The sequence below is a fragment of the Mobula birostris genome, chromosome 5, assembly GCF_030028105.1.
Source record: "Mobula birostris isolate sMobBir1 chromosome 5, sMobBir1.hap1, whole genome shotgun sequence".
NCBI classification, from domain to species: Eukaryota; Metazoa; Chordata; class Chondrichthyes; order Myliobatiformes; family Myliobatidae; genus Mobula; species Mobula birostris.
Genome location: NC_092374.1, coordinates 37,833,064 through 37,851,758, shown reverse-complemented (window position 1 = coordinate 37,851,758; position 18,695 = coordinate 37,833,064). Strand labels below are relative to the sequence as shown.

Sequence of the window (18,695 nt, the reverse complement as noted above, 5' to 3'; positions counted from 1 at the left end):
GAGGAGACATGATAGAGGTGTACAAGATAATAAGAGGAATAGATAGAGTGGATAGCCAGCTCCTCTTCCCCAGGACACCACTGCTCAATACAAGAGGACATGGCTTTAAGGTAAGGGGTGGGAAGTTCAAGGGGGATATTAGAGGAAGGTTTTTTACTCAGAGAGTGGTTGGTGCGTAGAATGCACTGCCTGAGTCAGTGGTGGAGACAGATATACTCATGAAGTTTAAGAGCCTACTAGACAGGTATATGGAGGAATTTAAGGTGGGGAGTTATATGGGAGGCAGGGTTTGAGGGTCGGCACAACATTGTGGGCCAAAGGGCCTGTACTGTGCTGTACGATTCTATGTTAATAAAGGAATACCAAATAAAATGCTAGCAAGATAAAATCCTCTCCACAAATGCTTGAACTTCTAAGGTTTTGTTTTCCAATTTTTTTGTATTCACAACTGTTTAAGGACAAAAAATATTTTCTGATCAAAAGTATTGTTCTTGTTTTCTCAGGAGATATTGAGCAGTGATATCATAATCCTGACTATTACTCGCTGTTTTGCAATCTTGTACATATACTTCCAGTTCCAGAATCTGCGCCAACTTGGTTCTAAATATATGCTAGGTAAGGTCCAAGTACAATATTTAACATTTCCATTGAATCGAAACTGATACTTGTATGTGACATATGCGGCATCTATTTTATCATTATTCGGTGCAACTGCATTTATAAGTTGATCTTTCTTTAGGGATTGCTGGTCTCTTCACCATCTTCTCCAGCTTTGTTTTCAGCACAGTTGTAATTCACTTTTTGGATAAAGAACTGACTGGTCTCAAGTGAGTACATTTGTTAATAAATATATTTTGCTTTTCTTGAATATTTTAGATATGTATTCAGACTTCCTTCATAACTATTTTTGTTTTGGATGCATGTAGTAAATGTATTTAGCTAGTCCGTGGTTGACAAGGTATGGTTTAGTTAAGTCTTATTATTGCATTGTTAATTATTTGAAAGCAAGCCTGAGGAACGTTTGGGTTCCTTTGGTAAAGAAGATAGTAGACATTCATAAAATGGTACCTGTACCACTTTTCCTTCTTGTACTTAAATGGCTCCAGATCAGCTTTTTGGTAGCATTTTCCCGATCTGAATGAGAAAGCTACAAGCTCAAAGTATTTATGAATTTTATCTTTGAAGCTCACAGTACATTTCTACCAAGGCTAACTCCTAAATTCCTTTTTCAGTGAAGCCTTGCCTTTCTTCTTGCTATTGATTGATCTATCAAAAGCCAGTGCTTTGGCCAAGTTTGCATTGAGCTCCAACTGCCAGGTAAAGTGCTGATATATATACTTGGCAAATCTTTCACAAAAGATGGATGAAAATTATTTGATATATGCAGTCTGAGCATTGCCTACAACAATACAATTCCTTTAGTAATGATGTGATTTTATTCCTTCACATTTTGGTATTTAATTAGGTGTGCTAAGGATAAAATTGATCCCCTCATTGTAGTTTACTTGAGTTTCTCATTTCATGTGTAAACCAGAAGAAATGCTGCTTTATTTCTGATTAATAGTATGAAATGATTTAAACAAACTTGCCATTCTTGATCATTTGCATCACAATCCTAGTCATTTTAGCAACTTTTATATAATGCAGTGTGAAATTTGATGTGTATTCCATACTTAGCACCAATAGGCAAAATAATTATGTAGTCTGTTTACGTTGATAAAATTCTGATGCAAGAATACTTTGAAGTTGTGCAAAATGCAAAACTTGAAGATTTGGAGTGTTTGAGAATCTGGGTTTCTGTGGGAATAAACATTCCTGAATGTATTTCGATCTACAGGATGAAGTCAGGGAAAACATTGCACGTGGAATGGCGATTCTTGGTCCTACCTTCACTCTTGATGCTCTTGTGGAATGTCTTGTAATAGGTGTTGGTACTATGTCTGGTAAGTTACCAACTTCGTTTTCTTGTCCTTGTGTCTTTCCACATTAATTAGATTGGAAGTTGCTGAAAATTTGAAGATTAGAGGGATGTGCTAAAATATATTAAACCTCACCAAGTTCTATTCTGTGGCCAAGTGTAAGTGTGAAACTGCAAATTTATGAATGTGTAATCAACTTGGCATCTCTGAAATATTCCTAAGGGGAAATTGAGGGTTGAAGACAAAACCACCCACATACCATTTCAACACCAAGTTTTTAAAGTTTTGGTATTAAAAGTTATGGGATATTAACAGGAAACATTTTAACCTGTTCCTTTAGGTGTACGTCAGCTAGAAATCATGTGCTGCTTTGGCTGTATGTCAGTACTGGCAAACTACCTTGTCTTCATGACGTTTTTCCCAGCTTGCGTCTCCCTGGTATTAGAGGTGAGAATGACATAAGCTCTTCCAATTGTGCTGGCAGGATTTTAATGATTGGTAATGAGCTCCTTCTGGAGTTGCATTATTTCAGACAAATGTATAAAGGCAGCTTGCTTGTGAGATGTGAACTGTTTATGATATCATGATAAATGATCTCTGCTTCTTGAAAATCGAAGAACCAAGATGATTAAAAGTCAAATTTCTCCTAGCTTTCCCGAGAAAGTCGTGACGGTCGTCCAATATGGCAGCTTGGACATTTTGCTCGAGTTTTGGAAGAAGAGGAGGATAACAAACCAAATCCTGTAACACAGAGAGTGAAAGTCATCATGGTCAGTACTTAGTTACTTACTGGTTAAAATATGGTAATTGTCTAGCTGATAAATTCAGCTTGCCAAAGTTTGTGTTGAAACAGTGTCAACCTTCTGAAAATATTATTGCACAGTGGTTTCCTAAGAATGAACAACCTAGTCATGGATATTTTCTGGTGTTCTGCCATGACATTATTGATTTTTTAAAAATAGTTTGATTTATGACTTATAACCAGTATCTAAATGCCTTTTAAGTGCTCCCACCCTGTCTTGTATCTGCTTCTGGTGAAGGTATTTTTGTAGTGTTGCTGAGTAAGGAGTTTCAGCTTATACGTGGTTGTAATGATGTAACAATATTGCATTTCCAAATAAGGAACATGTGCAATTAGGAGGGGAAGTTGCACAAAATGATATTCCCATCCATCTGATATGTACAGTATTCTAGGCTTGAGTGGTAATGCTGAAGTGGGCCAGGGATCTGCAATGCACTTTGTAGATGCTGTACAAACAACAGCTGTGGTTTATTTTTGGTGGATGGGATGCTGATTAATTGGGCTGCTTTTCCTGCAAGGTATGGAATTTCTTAAAAATTTGTTGGAGCTGAACTTTTCCAGGAAAGAGAAAATGATTCCTTGTAAATGGTGGAAGTATTTAGACTGAAAGGAGTTTGAATCAGCCAGGCTTTGACCTTCTCTTGTCAGTGTTCCTGTCGATTTATATTTGAATTTCTAGTCAATGGATGACTGCCTAGATGTTGTTGATTTTTGTAGTGGGGAAGCAGTTGAGTGGAATTTGTAGTTTTGGTGCTAGACTTGGAGGAAATGTTATTGTCAGGCACTTGAATAATAAATAGCATTTGTGCCACAGATTAACCCATGCTTTATGTATTATCTAAGTTTTGCTGCATCATGCTTTCTTAATCAATTTGAACATTTGTAAAATGTCCTGTTTCTGAACTGGCAACAGAATGAAAGTTATTTAAGCAGCTCAAGGTACAGTGGCATGCAAAAGTTTGGGCACCCCGGTCAAAATTTCTGTTACTGTGAATAGCTAAGCGAGTAAAAGCTGACCTGATTTCGAAAAGGCATAAAGTTAAAGATGACACATTTCTTTAATATGTTAAGCAAGATTACTTTTTTATTTCCATCTTTTACAGTTTCAAAATAACAAAAAAAGAAAAGGGCCCGAAGCAAAAATTTAGGCACCCTCCATGGCAGTACTTAGTAACACCCCCTTTGCAAGTATCACAGCTTATAAATGCTTTCTGTAGAAAGACAAGAGTCTTTAAATTCTTGTTTGGGGGATTTTTGCCCATTCTTCCTTGCAAAAGGTTTCTAGTTCTGTGAGATTCTTGGGCCGTCTTGCATGCACTTTTGAGGTCCATCCACAGATTTTCAATGCTGTTTAGGTCGGGGGACTGTGAGGGCCATGGCAAAACCTCCAGCTTGTGCCTCCTGAGGTAGTCCATTGTGGATTTTGAGGTGTGTTTAGGATCATTATCCTGTGTTGTAGAAGCCATCCTCTTTTCATCTTCAGCTTTTTTTTAACAGTGTAATGTTTGCTTCCAGAATTTGCTGGTATTTAATTGAACTCATTCTTCCCTCTACCAGTGAAATGTTCCCTGTGCCACTGGCTGCAACACAAGCCCAAAGCATGATCGATCCATCCCCGTGCTTAACAATTGGAGAGGTGCTCTTTTCATGAAATCCTGCACCCTTTTTTGTCTCCAAACATACCTTTGCTTATTGTGGCCAAAAAGTTCTATTTTAACTTTATCAGTCCACAGGACTTGTTTCCAAAATGCATCAGGCTTGTTTAGATGTTCCTTTGCAAACTTCTGACACTGAATTTTCTGGTAAGGATGCAGGAAAGGTTTTCTTCCGATGATTCTTCCATGAAGGTCATATTTATGCAGGTGTTGCTGCACAGTAGAACAGTGCACCACCACTCCAGAGTCTGCTAAATCTTTCTGAAGGTCTTTTGCAGTCAAACAGGTGTTTTGATTTGCCTTTCTAGCAATCCTACGAGCAGTTCTCTTGGTCTTCCAGACCTCAACTTGACCTCCAGCGTTCCTGTTAATTGCCATTTCTTAATTACATTACGAACTGAGGAAAGGGCTGCCTGAAAATGCTTTGCTATCTTCTTATAGCCTTCTCCTGCTTTGTGGGCATCATTTATTTTAATTTTCAGAGTGCTAGGAAGCTGCTTAGAGGAGCCCATGGTTGCTGATTGTTGGAACAAGGTTTGAGGAGTCGGGGTATTTATAAAGCTTTGAAATTTGCATCAACTGGCCTTTCCTAACGATGACTGTGAACAAGTCATAGCCCTAACAAGCTAAATAACATCTGAGACCTTTGTAAAAGTTATCTGAGAGCTCAAATCTCTTGTGGTGCCCAAACTTTTGCATGGTGCTCCTTTCCTTTTTTTCCACTCTAAAATTATACAAAACAAAAATAATACACTGATCTTAAAATGTTGAAAAGAATGTTTCGTCTTTAACTTTATGATTTTTGGAGATCAGTTCATCTTCTACTCACTAACTATTCACAGTAACAAATGTTGACAAGGGGTGCCCAAACTTTTGCATGCCACTGTAGCTGGGCCTAGGGCATTGCTTTGAGGAATTACTGAGATGATATTATTGACCTCCAGTGGCACTCAACTCTGCCATGATGGTTGGGCTATGTAGTGTTGTACGAAGAATTAGTCTGGTCATCAGAGAGCTTATCCCCTTATGACCAGCCTTTACCATGGCCCTTGATGCCACATTCAGCCAAATGATGCCATGACTGCTCCTGGCATCTCTTTTAATATCTTTTGGTATTTGTCTCACTAATCCATTTTAGGATCAAACGTATGAGACGATGTGTGGCTAAGGGTTTGATAAAACCCAAACAGAGTATCTGTGAGCAGAGTTTTGGGTAGAGTTTTGTCCCTTGGTGGCAATGTTAACAATACCTTCCATGACCTTCACTGGTAAATAGCTGGATTGGACTTTTGTGCTTTTTTTCTTTTCTGAACAGAATATATAAGGTATTTTGTGCACATTGCCAGTGGTGTAATTGTACTTGAATAAGTTGACTAAAAGCACAGTTAAATGTGAAGTTTAAACTTCCAGCCAATTATTGAAAAATTATGATTGAAACATAGAAAACCTACAGCACAATACAGGCCCTTCAGCCCACAAAGTTGTTGCAAACATGTCCCTACCTTAGAAATTACTAGGCTTACCCATAGTCCTCTATTTTTCCAAGCACCATGTACCTATCCAAAAGTCTCTTGAAAGATCCTATCGTATCCACCTCCACCACTGTTGCAGACCGCCCATTCCACGCACTCGCCACTCTCTGCATTTATATATTTAAAAAAAAGTTACCCTGACATTTCCTCTGTACCTGCTCCCCAGCACTTTAAACCTATGTCCTCTTGTGACAACCATTTCATCCCTGGGGAAAAAAGCCTCTGACTATCCACACGATCAATGCCTCTCATCATCTTATACACCTCTGTCAGGTCACCTCTCATCCTCCATCGCTCTAAGCAGAAAAGGCCGAGGTCACTTAGCCTGTGTTCATAAGGCATGCTCCCCAATCCAGGCAACATCCTTGTAAATCTCCTCTGCACCCTTTCTATGGTTTCCACATCCTTCCTGTAGTGAGGCGACCAGAACTGAGCACAGTACTCCAAGTGGGGTCTGACCAGGATCCTACATAGGTGCAACATTACCTCTTGGCTTGTAAATTCAGTTCCACGATTGATGAAGGCCAATACATCGTGTGCCCTCTTAACCACAGAGTCACAGAGTCAACCTGCGCAGGTGCTTTGAGCGTACTTTGGGGTCGGACCCCAAGATCCCTCTGATCCTCCACATTGCCATTAATATTATATTCTGCCATCATATTTGACCTACCAAAATGAACCATCTCACACTTATCTGGGTTGAACTCCATCTGCCACTTCTCAGCCCAGTTTTGCATCATATGGATATCCCGCTGTAACCTCTGACAGCCCTCCACACTTTCAACAACACCTCCAACCTTTTTGTCATCAGCAAACTTACTAACCCATCGCTCTACTTCCTCATCCAGGCCATTTATAAAAATCACGAAAAGTAGGGGTCCCAGAACAGATCCCTGAGGCACACCACTGGTCGCCGACCTCCATGCAGAATATGACCGGTCTACAACCACTCTTTGCCTTCTGTGGGTAAGCCAGTTCTGGATCCACAAAGCAATGTCCCCTTGGATCCTATGCCTCCTTACTTTTTCAATAAGCCTTGCATGGGGTACCTTATCAAATGCCTTGCTGAAATCCATATACACTACATCTACTGCTCTTCCTTCATCAATGTGCTTAGTCACATCCTCAAAAAATTCAATCAGGCTCGTAAGGCACAACCTGCCCTCGACAAAGCCATGCTGACTATTCCTAATCATATTATAACTCTCCAAATATTCATAATTCCTGCCTCTCAGGATCTTCTCCATCAACTTACCAACCACTGAAGTAAGACTCACTAGTCTGTAATTTCCTGGGCTTCTCTACTCCCTTTCTTGAATAAGAGAACAACATCCGCAATCCTCCGGAACCTCTCCCGCCCCCATTGATGATGCAAAGATCATCGCCAGAGGCTCAGCAATCTCCTCCTTCGCCTCCCACAGTAGTCTGGGGTATATCTCGTCCAATCGTAGTGACTTATCCAACTTGATGCTTTCCAAAACCTCCAGCACATCCTCTCTCTTAATATCTACATGCTCAAGCTTTTCAGTTGGCTGCAAGTTATCACTACAATCACCAAGATCCTTTTCCATAGTGAATATTGAAGAAAAGTATTCACGTCTTATCCTCTTGCTCTTCACATACTTGTAGAATGCCTTGGGGTTTTCCTTAATTCTGCCTGCCAAGGCCTTCTCATGATCCCTTCTGGCTCTCCTAATTTCCTCCTTAAGCTCCTTCCTGATAGCCATATAATCTTCTAGATCTCTAACATTACCTAGCTCTCTGAACCTTTTGTAAGTTTTTCTTCTTGACTAGATTTATTACAGCCTTTGTACACCACGGTTCCTGCACCCTACCATAACTTCCCTGTCTCATTGGAACGTACCTATGCAGAACTCCACACAAATACCCCCTGAACATTTGCCACATTTCTTCCGTGCTTTTCCCAGGTTCATTTCCCAATACCAAATCAAGTACAGTCTCTTCTCTTGTAGGCTTATCTACATACTGTGTCAAGAAACCTTCCTGAACACACCTAACAAACTCCAGCTCATATAAACCCCTCACTCTAGGGAGATGGCAATCGATATTTGGGAAATTAAAATCTCTCATCACAACAACTCTTAATATTACACCCTTCCAGGATCTATTTCCCTATCTGCTCCTCTATCCCCGTTACTATTGAGCGGCCTATAAAAGCACCCAGTAGAGTTATTGACCCCTTCCTATTCCTAACGCCCACCCACAGAGACTCCGTAGACAGTCCCTCCATAACGTCCGCCTTTTCTGAAAACGTGATACTACCTCTGATCAACAGTGCCACGCCCCCACCTCTTTTACCTCCCTCCCTGTCCTTTCTGAGCCATCTAAAACCCAGCACTTGAAGTAACCATTCCTGTCCCTGAGCCATTCAAGTCTCTGTAATGGCCACCACATCATAGCTCCAAGTACTGATCCACGCTCTAAGCTCATCCACTTTGTTCAGAATACACCTTGCATTAAAATAGACATATCTCAAACCATTGGTCTGAGCGTGTCCCTTCTCTATCATCTGCCTATCCTCCCTCAGACACTGTCTCCAAGCTTTCTCTATTTGTGAGCCAACCGGCTCTTCCCCAGTCTCTTTGGTTCCCACCCCCCCAATAGTTCTAGTTTAAACTCTCCCCAGTAGCCTTAGCAAACCTCCCCGCCAGGATATTGGTCCCCCTGGGATTCAAGTGCAACCCGTCCTTTTTGTACAGGTCACACCTGCCCCAAAAGAGGTCCCAATGATCCAGAAATCTGAATCCCTGCCCCAATCCTTGAGTCATGCATTTATCCTCCACCTCATTCTATTCCTATACTCACTGTCATGTGGCACAGGTAGTAATCCCGTGGTCACTACCTTTGCGGTCCTGCTTCTCAACTTCCTTCCTAACTCCCTGTAGTCTGTTTTCAGGACCTCTTCCCTTTTCCTACCTATGTTATTGGTACCAATACGTACCATGACCTCTGGCTGCTTTCCCTCCCACTGCAGGATATTATGGACGCGATCTGGAACATCCTGGACTCTGGCACCTGGGAGGCAAACTACCATCCACGTTACTTTCCTACGTCCACAGAAACACCTGTCTGGCCCCCTAACTATAGAGTTCCCTGTCACTACTGCCTTCCTCTTCCTTTCCCTACCCTTCTGAGCCACAGGGCTGGACTCTGCGCCAAAGGCACGGCCACTGTTGTTTCCCTCAGGTAGGCTGTTCTTCCCTTCTTCCCCCCTCCCCCCCCCCCCAACAGTACTCAAACAGGAGTACTTATTGTCAAGGGGTACAGCCCACAGGGGTACTCTCTAGTATCTGACTCTTCCCCTTCCCTCCCCTGACTGTAACCCTGTCTCCTGTGTCCCTGGTACTGTGGTGTCCGAAGGCTGTAATAAATCTAGTCAAGAAGAAAGTCTTGTCTCCTGTGGCCCTGGTATGACCACCTGCCTGTAACTCTTCTCTATCACCTCCTCACTCTCTCTGACCAGACGAAGGTCATCAAGCTGCATCTCCTGTTCCCTAACTCAGTCCCTTAGGAGCTGTAGCTTGACACACCAGGTGTAGATCTGGCTGTCTTGGAGGCTGGGAAACTCCAGGACCTCCCACATCTGATACCGAGCACAGAAAACTGGCCTTACACACATACTTGCTTTCCGCAATTAACACAGGTAAACGTACCTCGCCTCGTTACCACCTAAGCCCATTGAGCCAAAGCCCTATCACTCTGCTGCCCACTGGATATGGCAGTCTTTAAACTTTTCCTGTTCTACTGGCTAATGCCAAGTGCCTGCGCAGTCTTGCCTCTTTTACCCTGAGTAGTAAAATGCCTTCGCTCTGGAAATCCTTCGCTGTTCCATTCGCAGCTTTCTTGCTCCAAATAGCTTTTCTTTTTTTCAGAACTCTCAGCTACTGTTTGATGTCCTGTGGAATGAAACAAATTGGTTTGAATATTGGCTTTGGTGGGAAACTTGGATGGAAGCTGAGATGGATTATCCACTGGGCATTTCTAGTTGAACATAGTGCCTGATGGTGGGCTCCAATATGTGAATGCTAAAAAGCATGAAGCACTTAATTATGTTCAGCCTTGAGTACGTGGATCAGTCTTGACCTCTTTGCGACACTCCCTTGCTGTTACAGTAGCCAGTCTTCAGACTTGTCTTTTGATCTTTGTATTATCAGGAGATCTCTTTGCTCTAATACATGCTACTTTAGTTACATAGAAAACACGTCCTGTGTATTTCATTTTCAGTTTAGCACCACATTCATAATTGTACTTGGAAGTATTGCTCGCATCCTATTTTGGTATGGGAAGATGGCGGTGCGCTCAGATGCAGTAGTCACTCTGGATCCAATCAAGAGTGTATTTGTTTGTCTTGTATGGCTTTTTTTTTACATTTGCAAGTCATTGCTGGATGCCAAGAACATCGAGTACTACTGCAGGACTATTCCATCTGTGAGTCGCTCAATAGTGGAACGGAGCTGGACTTGTTCCGTACTGTTGTTATTGTTGTCAACTGGTATTGTCATGTATAGTTGCACAGTGCGGGTGAGTTGTCTTGGACATTTTTATTGTGATGGCAAGACCTTGTTGGATATTGGTAACATTGAATAGTGCAAGTCATTGGTGAAACTGGCAGTGAGGAAGCTGTCATGCCTCGGTTGTGGTGAGGACTAGACCGAGGCTGCAGGGTTGTCTGTTGCAGCTGACTAGGAGAGGAGACACCAAAGCAGTGTGGGAGTGCCACTGCAGGGTACACTGGAATCTGCATTGGGTTGGGGGCTGCCCTCTGGTGTTTGCTCAGTGGAAGAACAAGCTGGACAAGGACAAGTAACAATTAATTCCACAGTCATGATACTCGGGCATTTGGGCTATATTTTTTTGTGACTGTTTTTCTGCAGCTGTAACCATATGTATTATTTGTGCTATGTGCTGTTGATAATGTATTTCGCACCTTGTCCTGGAGCTATGCTGATTCATTTGGCTATATTCATATATGGTTGAATGATGATTAAATTTGAACTTACTGTAGACTGCTTAATAGAGATGGTTGGAGACCGTGTAAAGAATCTGGAGCAGCAGCTGGATGACCTTCGACTCATAAGGGAGAATGAGGCAGTCATAGATGAGAGCTACAGGGAGGTAGTCACACCTAGGCTGTCGGAAGCAGGTCGTTGGGTGACAGTCAGAGGGGGGAAAGCAAAGGTGAGCAGACAGGTAGTGCAGAGCACCCCTGTAGCCATTCCCCTGAATGATAAGTTTACCATCCTGGATACTGTTGGCGGGGACGACCGACCAGGTGTGAGCCACGGTGGCAGGGCCTCCGGCACTGAGTCTGACCCTGTGGTGCAGAAGGGTGGGACGGAGAAGAGGAGAGCTGGAGACTCTATAGTCAGGGGAGCAGACAGGAGATTTTGTAGACGTGAGAAGGACACCCGCATGGTTTGTTGCCTCCCGGGTGCCAGGGTCCGGGATGTCTCTGACCGGGTGCACGACATCCTGGTACGAGAGGGAAAGCAACCAGAAGTTGTGATACATGTTGGGACCAACGTCATAAGCAGGAAGAGGGATGAGGTCCTGAAGTGTGAGTTTTGGGAATTAGGCAGAAGGCTGAAGAACAGGACCTCAAGGGTGACGTTCTCAGGATTGCTGCCAGTGCTACGTGACAGAGATGGTAAGAATTGGAGGAGATGGCAGTTGAATGCATAGCTGAGGAGTTGGTGCAGGGAGCAGGGTTTTAGATTTTTAGATCATTGGGATCTCTTCCGGGAAAGGTGGGACCTGTACAGATTGGATGGGTTGCACCTGAACTCGAGGGGGAGCAATATCCTTGCAGGTAGGTTTGCTAGCATGGTTCGGGAGGGTTTAAACTAATTTGCGAGGGGGATGGGACCCAGAGCGATAGAGCAGTGAAAGAAGTGCATGGAGTAAAGCCAGATCTAACATACAGAGAGGCTTTGAGGAAGGCGAAGCAGAATAAACGGTGTAAAGACAGTAAGGTAGAAGGGCTGAAATGTATGTACCTCAGTGCAAGAAGCATCAGGAACAAAGGTGATGAACTGAGAGCTTGGATACATACATGGAATTATGATGTAGTGGCCATTACAGAGACTTGGCTGGCACGAGGGCAGGAATGGATTCTCAATATTCCTGGATTTCAGCACTTTAAAAGGGATAGAGAGTGCGGAAAAAGGGGAGGAAGGGTGGCATTACTGGTCAGGGAACCTATTACAGCTACAGAAAGGGTGGGTAATGTAGCAGGATCCTCTTTTGAGTCAATATGGGTGGAAGTCAGGAACAGGAAGGGAGCAGTTACTCTACTGGGGGTATTCTATAGGCCCCCAGGTAGCAGCAGAGATACAGAGGAGCAGATTGGGAGGCAGATTTTGGAAAAGTGCAAAAATAACAGGATTGTTATCATGGGTGACTTTAACTTCCCTAATATTGATTGGCACCTGATTAGATCCAAGGGTTTAGATGGGGCAGAGTTTGTTAAGTGTGTCCAGGATGGATTCCTGTCACAGTATGTGGACAGGCCGACCAGGGGGAATGCCATACTAGATCTAGTACTAGGTAATGAACCGGGTCAGGTCACAGATCTCTCTGGGTGAGCATCTGGGGGACAGTGACCACCGCTCCCTGGCCTTTATAATTATCATGGAAAAGGATAGAATCAAAGAGGACAGGAAAATTTTTAATTGGGGAAAGGCAAATTATGAGGCTATAAGGCTAGAACTTGCGGGTGTGAATTGGGATGATGTTTTTGCAGGGAAATGTACTATGGACATGTGGTCGATGTTTAGAGATCTCTTGCGGGATGTAAGGGATAAATTTGTCCCAGTGAGGAAGATAAAGAATGGTAGGGTGAAGGAACCATGGGTGACAAGTGAGGTGGAAAATCTAGTCAGGTAGAAGAAGGCAGCATACATGAGGGTTAGGAAGCAAGGATCAGATGGGTCTATTGAGGAATATAGGGAAGCAAGAAAGGAGCTTAAGAAGGGGCTGAGAAGAGCAATCAGGGGACATGAGAAGGCCTTAGCGAGTAGGGTAAAGGAAAACCCCAAGGCATTCTTCAATTATGTGAAGGAAAAAAGGATGACAGGAGCGAAGGTAGGACCGATTAGAGATAAAGGTGGGAAGATGTGCCTGGAGGCTGTGGAAGTGAGCGAGGTCCTCAATGAATACTTCTCTTCGGTATTCACCAATGAGAGGGAACTTGATGATGGTGAGGACAATATGAGTGAGGTTGATGTTCTGGAGCATGTTGATATTAAAGGAGAGGAGGTGTTGGAGTTGTTAAAATACATTAGGACAGATAAGTCCCCAGGGCCTGACAGAATATTCCCCAGGCTGCTCCACAAGGCGAGAGAAGAGATTGCTGAGCCTCTGGCTAGGATCTTTATGTCCTCGTTGTCCACGGGAATGGTACCGGAGGATTGGAGGGAGGTGAATGTTGTTCCCTTGCTCAAAAAAGGTAGTAGAGATAGTCCGGGTAATTATAGACCAGTGAGCCTTACGTCTGTGGTGGGAAAGCTGTTGGAAAAGATTCTTAGAGATAGGATCTATAGGCATTTAGAGAATCATGGTCTGATCAGGGACAGTCAGCATGGCTTTGTGAAGGGCAGATCGTGTCTAACAAGCCTGATAGAGTTCTTTGAGGAGGTGACCAGGCATATAGATGAGGGTAGTGCAGTGGATGTGATCTATATGGATTTTAGTAAGGCATTTGACAAGGTTCCACACGGTAGGCTTATTCAGAAAGTTAGAAGGCATGGGATCCAGGGAAGTTTGGCCAGGTGGATTCAGAATTGGCTTGCCTACAGAAGGCAGAGGGTGGTTGTGGAGGGAGTACATTCAGATTGGAGGATTGTGACTAGTGGTGTCCCACGAGGATCTGTTCTGGGACCTCTACTTTTCATGATTTTTATTAACGACCTGGATGTGGGGGTAGAAGGGTGGGTTGGCAAGTTTGCAGACGACACAAAGGTTCGTGGTGTTGTAGATAGTGTAGAGGATTGTCAAAGATTGCAGAGAGACATTGATAAGATGCAGAAGTGGGCTGAGAAGTGGCAGATGAAGTTCAACCTGGAGAAGTGTGAGGTGGTACACTTTGGAAGGACAAACTCCAAGGCAGAGTACAAAGTAAATAGCAGGATACTTGGTAGTGTGGCGGAGCAGAGGGATCTCGGGGTACATGTACACAGATCCCTGAAAGTTGCCTCACAGGTGGATAGGGTAGTTAAGAAAGCTTATGGGTGTTAGCTTTCGTAAGTCGAGGGGTAGAGTTTAAGAGTCGCGATGTAATGATGCAGCTCTATAAAACTCTGGGTAGGCCACCCTTGGAGTACTGTGTCCAGTTCTGGTCACCTCACTATAGGAAGGATGTGGAAGCATTGGGAAGGGTACAGAGGAGATTTACCAGGATGCTGCCTGGTTTAGAAAGTATGCATTATGATCAGAGATTAAGGGAGCTAGGGCTTTACTCTTTGGAGAGAAGGAGGATGAGAGGAGACATGACAGAGGTGTACAAGATATTAAGAGGAATAGATAGAGTGGATAGCCAGCTCCTCTTCCCCAGGACACCACTGCTCAATACAAGAGGACATGGCTTTAAGGTAAGGGGTGGGAAGTTCAAGGGGGATATTAGAGGAAGGTTTTTTACTCAGAGAGTGGTTGGTGCGTGGAATGCACTGCCTGAGTCAGTGGTGGAGGCAGATACACTAGTGAAGTTTAAGAGACTACTAGACAGGTATATGGAGGAATCTAAGGTGGGGGCTTATATGGGAGGCAGGGTTTGAGGGTCAGCACAACATTGTGGGCCGAAGGGCCTGTACTGTGCTGTACTGTTCTATGTAAGTTGTATGCTGGTCCACAAGGTGACAGGTTGAAATGGTGTACATTGCTACTGATGTTTGGCATAAATTCAAGGATCTCTATTTTAAGCTGCCAGATTTGTCCCCTCTGAACAATTGTATTATCTCATAGCTTGACAGCGGATACCTTTAAACAAGTCTTAATTTAGTCACCTCCATAAATGTTGCTGTTGACAGATACATCTGCGGTAGGTGGATATCGAGGATAAGATCAAGTAGGTTATCCTTCATTTTAGTTTGCTTTCTATGTGTTAAAGACCCAGTCAGGCAGTTGTGTTAGAGTATTGCAGTTCTACCTCTGAAGGTAGCTCCTTGATGCTGGTTATCTGTGTTTGATCCTGAATACTTTTGAACGTGGTAAAACTTAAGTCAATCTGGAATAGCGTAAATTGGAACTCTTGTTTTTTAATTTATAGAAACTAAGTAACAGCTGCTATAGAGTCAGAGTCCTATAGCACAGAAACAGGGCCTTCAGCCCATCTAGTCCATTCTGGTCTAGTCTTCTGCCTAGTCCCATCGACCCGCATCTGGACCATAGCCCTCCTTCCCTCTCTTGTCCGTGTAACTATCCAAACTTTTCTTAAATGTTGCAATTGAACTTGCAGTCTACCTTTTCCACTGGCAGCTTATTCTACACTTACACCACCCTCTGAAGAAGTTACCCCTCAGATTCCCCTTAAATATTTCATCTTTTACCTTGGACTTTATTTCATCTTTCACTTTAAACCTATGATCTCTAGTTCTAGTCTCACCCAACCTGAGTGGATAAAGGCTGTTAGCATTCACTGCATCTATACCCTCATAATTTTGTATGCTATACCTCTCAGATCTTCCTTCACCTCCCGCACTCCATTGAATAAACTCATAACCTGTTCAATCTTTCCCTGTTACTCAGCCCTCAAGTTCTAGCAACATTATTTTCCAAGCACTTTGATAATCTTTCCTGTCAGTAGATGGTCAGAACTGCACATAATGCTCCAAATTTGGCCTCACCAACTTCAACATAAATCAGGAGTTGGGATGTTATGAAGGTCATTGTGCCAAAAGCTGTCTTTATGACCCTGCCTACTTATGCCAATTTCAAGGAATTGTGGATCTGTATTCCCAGTTCCCTTTGTTTAATCACACACCTCCAAGCCCTAGCATTTATCTCCCGCTTTTCAGCCCATTTTCCTAGTTGGTCCTGATAATCTTGTAACTTTGGTTTCCTTCCTCACTGTTCACTATACCCCAGTCTTGGTGTCATCTGCAAATTTGCTTATCCAGTTTACCATATTATCCCCTAAATCACTAATATAGATGATAAATGACAATGGACCAGTTTAATTTGCTATTTCATCCCAAATGCCAAGTGACTGAACCGTTTGGGGTAGCCTCCCACATGGAACTTTGTCAAAGGCCTTGCTAAAATGCATATAGACAAACATCCACAGTCTTCACCAACCTTGGTGAACTCCTCAAAACTCTATAAGCTTAGTTAGACATGATCTGCCACGCACTGAGCCAGAGACTACTCCTAATCGTGCCCCGTCTATCTAAATACTTGTATGTCCTGTCCCTTAGAATACCTTATAATTTGCTGTGGTGAAATTTTGGTGACCAATAAGACGAACAGCAGTAATTGTGAAAGATGTATTGTTATAGATTTTTGTTGTTTGTGGTTCAGTCACTAGGATTAGTTCTGGTTCATGCTCACAGTCGTTGGATAGCAGAACCAGCATCCGATGACAGCACCTTGGAAATGCCTAAGTCAGCATCGGGGCTGGATGAAAGCATGCCGAGACGAATTGATCCAGAAGTACCACTATGGCAGTTCTACCTTTCCAGGTAACTGAACATATAACCTTAAAGTAGTTGTCAATTTTTCGAGATTAGTCAGGGCATGAAAGGTTATGGGGAGAAGGCAAGAGAATGGACTGAGAGGGAAAAATGAATGGGCCATAATAAAATGGTGGAGAATATTCGATGAGCCGAAAGGCCCATCTCCTATGGTCTTGTCATCTTGTGCGGTGAACAATGAATGGTATGAAAGTAGTTTTAATGACATGTTTTACTTGGATTAAATGTGAGGAAGTTAATTGAACAATTGGATTAATCAATCTTCAAACCTCCAAAAGAGTCAAGCAAAGCAGCAAGTTATTTTCTCGATGTTAGTTGCTAATTTCGTCAAAATGCTATTTCAATAGAACAGGCTTAGGAAAGACCAGTCAACTTGGTGAGTTTCTGGAAAGTGTGGGAAACATCACCTGCTGAGCCAGGTGCCAAACTATAGATAGAAAATGGATTACCTTAAATTTCACTGTAATGTTGCTCTTGGGATTTTAAAGTTGCACTTGAGAGGAGTATCAAGTGTAAATATTGTAAATTAATTTAGAATATTGTGAATTTCAGCTTGGACTGCTAGAAAGATGACAATGAGACTAGATTTGTCTTGCTTTTATATATTTAATTATTTTACAGCAAGGAGGAAGAAAGACCTCTTGGTCTATCAAGTTCTCTGACAACTGTAACACTGAGCTCCAGGGTTTGGCCACAAGCTCATAAGAGAAAAGTAATGTGGTAGATAGATAAATAAACTCTGTATTGATGCCAAAGAAAATTACAGTGTCACAGTAGCATTACAAGTGCGCAGATGTACAAGTGTTAAAGGAGAAGTAAGAAAGAGTTAAAAAAAATAAGTTACTCACATGGTCTAACAGAAGGGGGTCCTCACTTCCCTGGCGATAGGATAACTCAGTATAGAGCCTATTGGCTAAGGGTAAGAATGACTTTGTATTGTGCTCTTTGGAGCAGCGCTGCTGTCATAGGATTTTCCATAGGATCCTTCGTTCTACCGCAGCTTCCAGCGTGTCCAGTTTGACTCCTACAACAGAGTCACCCTTTCTAATCAATTTATTGAGCCTGTTGGCATGACCCATGCTGATGCCATTGCCCCAGCACATCACTGCATAGAAGGTTGTACTGGTGACAAGAGACAGTTAAGAACGTGTGAAGGAGCGGCCTGCATACTCCAAAGGACCTCAGTCTCCTCAGGGAGTAGAGGTGACTCAGGCCCTTGTACACGGCCTCTGTGTTGATGCTCTACTCAAGTCTGTCATCCAGCTACACTCCCAGGTACTTGTAGGTCCTCACCACATCCAGGTCCTCACCATCTCTTTTGTCTAGTCAGTATTATTCTCCTTTGGTAGTCAGAAGACTTTACAGATGATAGGTACATTGAGCTAATATGTTGCCTTCTATTCGTGTTCTCTTAATGTCATTATCTCTGTTAAGCTCTACGAAGAAAGAAATGCTTGACACTTAACCTGACTTGTGCCCCCAGCTTCTGGTCTTTCCTAAGCCTGTTCTATTGAAATAGCATTTTGACGAAATTAGCAACCTTTAGTGTGTGATAGATATCAAATCATTGATTTTGTGAAACCTTTGTGCATTTCTGTATGACTAAGTTTTAGCAGATTTACCTATTTTTTTTAAATTGCACAGGATGGTCAGCATGGATGTTGAACAAGTAATCACCCTTGGCCTAGCACTCTTCCTTGCTATCAAATACATATTCTTTGAGAAGACAGAGACTGAGTCGACGTTCTCACTGAAGAATCCTATGTCATCGTCTTTGCACGCGAAGAATACTGATTGTTGCAGGAATAATATTGAAACTACTAGATTACAGTCAAACTGTCCAGTGAACGAGGAAGCAACCAATAAAGAAAACACAGGTGAAAGTTAAATATGTGCACTATATATTAAGTGCTGAGAGCAATGGTGAAAAGATTTGTTTGCATACCATCCTGACAGACCATTCCAGACATAAATACGTCATGATAGTACAAAGGGGGGGAAATATACAGAATGCAGAATATAGTTTTGTTGTGGGAAAGGGGCAGTGCTTTGGCAGATTTTCTGTTTCACTAATTGAATTT

At 42.8% G+C, this 18,695-nt stretch overlaps 1 protein-coding gene across 1 annotated transcript in view; it reads left to right on the top strand.

The window, feature by feature from the left end:
- hmgcra (3-hydroxy-3-methylglutaryl-CoA reductase a) overlaps window positions 1-18,695 on the top strand; it is a 59,022-nt gene that overhangs the window by 18,754 nt on the left and 21,573 nt on the right. Inside the window, exons 3-10 of the mRNA XM_072257905.1 lie at window positions 504-615; window positions 740-827; window positions 1,233-1,317; window positions 1,838-1,943; window positions 2,260-2,366; window positions 2,570-2,689; window positions 16,442-16,602; window positions 18,259-18,491. Of these exons, the coding sequence (XP_072114006.1) occupies window positions 504-615; window positions 740-827; window positions 1,233-1,317; window positions 1,838-1,943; window positions 2,260-2,366; window positions 2,570-2,689; window positions 16,442-16,602; window positions 18,259-18,491 (1,012 nt within the window). The remainder of the gene's footprint in view (window positions 1-503; window positions 616-739; window positions 828-1,232; window positions 1,318-1,837; window positions 1,944-2,259; window positions 2,367-2,569; window positions 2,690-16,441; window positions 16,603-18,258; window positions 18,492-18,695) is intronic.